At 42.2% G+C, this 5,590-nt stretch overlaps 1 protein-coding gene across 1 annotated transcript; it reads right to left on the reverse strand.

Annotated features, from left to right (window-relative positions):
* Nucleotides 1–457: 457 nt before the first annotated feature.
* LOC101691701 (olfactory receptor 3A2) lies at nt 458–5,335 on the reverse strand. The gene has a single exon (XM_013050704.2). It carries the CDS (start codon nt 5,069–5,071, stop codon nt 4,124–4,126), a length of 948 nt encoding a protein of 315 aa, XP_012906158.1. The 5' UTR covers nt 5,072–5,335; the 3' UTR covers nt 458–4,123.
* Between the last annotated feature and the right edge of the window lie 255 nt (nt 5,336–5,590).

The raw sequence follows: 5,590 nt of genomic DNA on the forward strand, positions 1-5,590 counted from the left end.
TTTATTCTTAAATCTGAAATATTTCTTTTTAGGTTATTTGCTAATGAAGGAGATGTACAATGAGTGCTCAGGGCAGAAAGAGCTTTTGCCCTTTGAAGTGTGGTGAAGTCATTCTGACCTTGGTAAAAGTGTATCTTCTCTGAAAACCCAGGAGCAGGGCCCACAAACATTAACAGTTGGAAGTTTCCTTTATGAGGAACAGGTTTAGAGTGGCTCTTCTCAGCCAGTTCCAAAGGGAATTGAGTTCTAATAACTAAGGTAATTCTATGCAGTAAGTTAACTTCTGTCCTGTGCATCTAGAATGTGCTATGGAGCCTTGGGAGAATTGAGAACATCATCACTCTGATAATTTTGTATAGGGCTTAATTCTGTCATGGAAACCCAGTTGTGAAAGGCTAGCATTGTCCCTGGATCGCAGGGTTCTTGTCTCACAGAGTTGAAGAATGAATCTCACGTACACAAGTGGGTGAAGTGAAGTGAAAGTTTATTAAGTGAAAGTGAAAGCAGAACGCCAAGAAGAAGCTCTCTAAAGTGAGAGGGTTCCCAAAAGAGCTGCCACTGAATGGATGTAGAACTGACTGGGAAGCTTGTGGCCTTGAGATTCTTGTGCCATCTTGGTTTGAGCAAGAACCATTGATAACACCTTTAATGACTTAATTCTTTGAGGTTTGGCCATTTTCTATGATCACACTGTAGCCACCAAAGAAAAATATTCCCTGACATCAGAGGCCTGGTGATCTGTTTCTTTATCTCTTGTTCACTCTGGCTTATCAGATTCTGCCTGCCCTGAATAGTTTCAGAGCCCAGCCAGGGGTCTCCTACCTCTCCCTGCCTACACCTTAACCCTTTCCTTACTCACTGTGAAGAATTGTATTAAACTAGATTAGGCCCCATGCCCACAGAGAACCATCATTCCCAGGAACAATCTGGATGCCAAATAGAAACTAATAGCTGTTAGAAAAGAGGAAATAGAAGTCAGAAAGACTGTAAGTGTTCACTACATGCAATTATCAGGTAAAATACATTGTAGTTTTTTCTGGCTTCCTCTCTGACATCATTACTCTCATACTCAAAATAAGAAAGAAGATGAACAATCAAAACAACAGCAACCTTTCTAGAGCTATCAAATAATTGAGGTCACATAAATGAGAATTTAACATTTGCTGTAGAAAACCATAAAGATTTTAGAGGATGTTTGTTAGCACAGTGTAACCTAGCCTATCTAATCTGATGGAGATGGAAAAAATCTTTTCCACTCAATGCGAGACATAAAATCATAAAATTATAAGAAAAGATTGTCAATCTGAAAATAAAGAGCCACAGCGAGAGGCAAATGAGCATTGATTTAGGATTAAAGAATTGCACTTCTGAGAGCATGGAGTCTGGTAGACACCCAAGAAGTGCCCTGCTTACATGATGAAACCAAGGGGCTTTTTATGAGGAAAAGGAAGGGGCAATTACATGAGCCGAAGAAGAAATGTTTTCTATGGGGAGGGAAAAGGGTGTCTTTTAAACATAGAGAGGTGGGGATTTATTGGCACTGACACACTTGAAGGTCATGCTTCTTCATGTGTCATATGTGTAATTAGCATGTTAAATATCCATCCCAGGCATGATTTTCAGTATTTTAATGAGAGAGAAAGTTGGGGAAAGGTCAGCTCTGGTGTTGGTCTTGGCACAGACTGGTTTGGTCCCATCCGTGTCAGTCTTTGTTGTTGAGTTCCTCCTTTGGTAGACATCCTGCTTCTGCATTCTTAAACAATATGCTATTCAAGAGGCATAGAGTTTCAGCTATCAAGGAATGCTGGATTTTGCAGTTAGGGCTGAGAGGACCAGAGTCCAGTCCCTGCTCTGTCTCACCAAGGTCTGGGGATCTTTGATGGGTAATAGATAAGATTAGTTGGGGGCAGAGTCAAAGGCTCATAGGGTAGATGGAGTTGTGGAAATAGTGGTGATAATGTTCTCAAAAGGTTTTCTGGGTTCAGCCCTAGGAAAAATTTCATCTAGCCTATTGTAATAGAGGGTCATTTAATGTGAAGAGCTGTGGAGATGGCCTTGTCCCAGTTCTTTATGGTGTAGGTAGGAACAAGCCCAGTCACAGAAAGGAAATTTCTAAAGTCTCAGAGCAGTGGATATAGCCCACATTCCTGATTTTTACTCTTAAGAACTTTGCCCTTTGGGAGAAGCTAATTTTCTTTAACACTGAGGTGTCTGGAGACTGAAAGATATCAGGAAAAAGACATACATAATTTCTGTACCTCAGACTATATTGCCAGGCACTGTCCCCAAAGGCAGGGGGGCTGACAACTTGAGTGGGCCAGTGGGGTTGTGGGGAATGAACTCTGAGTACATACATCCACCCTCCTTTTCCCTTATCAGCTCAACTCTCTCTTCTCCCAGGTATGGTTTCTAGCCAGAGGAAACAGAAGAGAGCACCTAGACCACTTTTCATTATTATACCTTCAGCAAAACTTATACTTTATTTTTTTTTCCTAGTTAGAAGGAAGCAGGTTTGGGGGGAGCCTGCCATAGGGATGGGAATTGATTCCATAGTATGAATTTTATTCTCATCTCATCATCATTCATTTTTCATTTTCTCCATACTCATCTTCAAGCTCAACATTCCTGAGGCATCTTGTTTGATAATTCTCAATTATTAATTTGATAATTCCCAATTATCCCACCCTCTCTTATCTCCTTTTCCTAATTTCTCCTTGTGTCCTTTTCCTAATTTCTATCCTTCCTTCTTACCCCTTCTGCTCACCATCATCTCCCGTCCCTCCCTATATCCTTATATTATATCTTCGTTCCTCCACTCCCACTCCTGTCCTACCACCCACTCTTCTGTGTTTTCTTTCCATTCTCATCTCAACCTGGCCTCAGTTCTGTGGCTTCAAGAAGAGACAACAGGAAAGCCAATGTCCAGGTGTAGCCATAGGACAGATTTAGGAATGATACAGTGGAGGGGTAGTGGAATTGCCAGGTGAGGGTAAGTAGCCTTCCAAGAGAGGCTGAGGAAAAGATGCAAATCAGAAATGGATGAGCTGAAGGCTGAATAAACATCAGGATGAGAAATTTCTCTGGATTGGAGCTGTACTGATGTATTTATAAAGTTAGAAAGAGGCATTACTACCAGAAACCTCATGTATGGGGATTTTTGGAGCTAAGAGATTTGGGAGGAAAAAATAAGACTTTGAAGGAAAAAGTTATATTTTACATTCCTCACTGAAAAAACCAACAGACGTGGTTGGAGTATAAATGCTTATTCTTCCAAAAGCTTTATCACATATGTGAACAGGAGGATTCATCCAATAACAAAGGGGTGAAGATGGAACATTCTTTTTTGACATGAAGATATATCGTGTGTGCATTAATGCAGTTTTAATTTAGTGATCTGTTTCTCTCTACAGACCTTGCGTGTCCACTAAACATCCTATTGGGTTCTTGTGTGGCAGTGAAGAGAAGGAATTGATTTTTTTTTTTTTTTTTTTTTGGAGGTGAAAGGTAAAGTGTAAAATAGAATAAACTTGGCACTGGACCAATGGTTTTAAACTGTTTTCTGCACTCTGATCTAGGTGGAATCTTATGTCCCCACCAGAAAAAAAAAAAAAACTTCACCATGATATTCCTGGTTACTTAGGTTAATGGGTTACATATTAGCCAAATAGCCCTTCCCCGTAGGACATTAGTGTCCAGAGCTACCCAGCCCCTAAGGCTTCAACCTTACCTAGAAAATGAGCACAGCTATATACAAGGCAGCAACTTACCCAAGGCACTTGCTTATATCCTCCTATCTTTGTTTTTCTTTATAGCCCTTACTGATATGTGATATTCCACACATGATGCTTATTTTTGTCTCTCTTAATTAGAATGTGACTTGCATAAGTTCAGAGACTTCTACTTTGTTCACTAGTCCCCTAGGAGAGTGTCTGGATCGTAGAAGCAATTTAATAAATATTTGCTGTATGAATCAGTTATGTAGGACTTCTTTGCTGGACAAATACATCACACAGATCTTCAGGCAGTGAGAGATATGGTTTGGGACCATTTTCCAAGGTTATTGCCTTCATGAGAATTTTCCCTTAAACCAGAAAAGGCAAGAAGGAAGGGATGCTATCAACCTTTAGGTCAGTGACTGCCTCCCCACAAGTACTCGCCACAGGGCACCCTGGACATCAGGGTTTCTAAGGCTGTAGATAAGTGGATTCAGCATGGGATTGATAACAGTGTTAAAGACCCCAACCCCTTTATCCTTGTCTGAAGACTCCTCAGAACCAAGACGCATGTAGTTGAAGATACCAGTACCATAGAAGAGGCAAACCACAGTGAGGTGGGAGCCACATGTGGAAAAGGCCTTCTTCCTGCCTTCCACTGAGCGGATTTGTAGGACTGCAGCTGCCACATGTGCGTAAGACACAGTGATGAGGACCAAGGGGGTTACAGCCATGAAGGCTGCTGCTACAAAGAGCAGCAGCTCGTTGAGTTGGGTGCTGGAGCAGGAGAGCCGGAAGAGCTGTGGGAGGTCACAGTAGAAGTGATTGACTGCATTGGGACCACAGAAGTTGAGGGTATTTAGGGCAATAGTGTGATTTAGTGCATTAGTGAAACCTAAAGCCCAGGACATAGCCACCAATATTTTCTGGACTGTCTGGCTCATTCTGGTGTTGTAAGTAAGGGGCTGACAGATGGCCAGGAATCGGTCATAGGCCATGACGGTCAACAGAAAGCAGTCCATCCCAGCCAGAAGGTGAAAGAAGAAAAGCTGTGTGAGGCAGGCTCCATAAGGAATTGTACGCTTGTGGGACAGGAGACGAGCCAACATCGAGGGAACAGTGACAGTGATGCACCCAACATCCAGCACTGATAGGTTTCCCAGGAAGAAGTACATGGGGGTGTGGAGTTTAGGCTCCACCAAGATGGCAGCCAGAATGCTGAGGTTGCCTCCGACTGTGACCAGGTAGGCAAAGAGGAAGACTACAAAGACCACAGACTGTAGCTGTTCTGTTTCTACTAGGCCCAGTAGAATGAACTCAGTAACAGACGTCCTGTTGACTCCAAATTCTGGATCCATGAGTTTCTGTAAGGCAATGTCCCAGGAGGGGAGATAATCAGTCTATTCCAATGTATTTATTTATTAAAACATAAATGTTTTAACCCACCTATGTTCAGAGCCAGTTCTCAGCTGTCTAAGGGATAATATTTCCACTCCTCAGGTCATCTCTTACTCACTGACCTCCTCCTTCACCTCAATACCTTTACTCTGCTCTCAGCTGAGATACCCAAAACCATCACCACTTTGTCCCTTCTATCCTGTCCTACCTAGAAGGCTCAGAATACTTGGGAAAATGAATAAAGATAAAAGCAGACTTCCTGGGGCACCTGGGTGGCTCAGCCTGTTAAGTGATTGCTTTTGGCTCAGGTCTGGGATGGAATCCTGCATCAGGCTCCCTGCTCAGTGGGGAGCCTGCTTCTTCCTCTCCCACTTCCCCTGTTTACGCTCCCTCTTTCACTGTGTCTCTCTCTATCAAATAAATAAATGAATAAATAAAATCTTTAAAAAAAAACAAACAAACTTCCTCTTTATATGTAA

This window comes from Mustela putorius, unplaced genomic scaffold (assembly GCF_011764305.1).
Source record: "Mustela putorius furo isolate JIRA1106 unplaced genomic scaffold, ASM1176430v1.1 tig00000398_pilon_pilon_pilon, whole genome shotgun sequence".
NCBI lineage: Eukaryota > Metazoa > Chordata > Mammalia > Carnivora > Mustelidae > Mustela > Mustela putorius.

Excerpts from the sequence above, each read along its gene's own strand:
- LOC101691701 (XM_013050704.2), bottom strand. The coding sequence starts at position 5,071 with ATGGATCCAGAATTTGGAGTCAACAGGACGTCTGTTACTGAGTTCATT.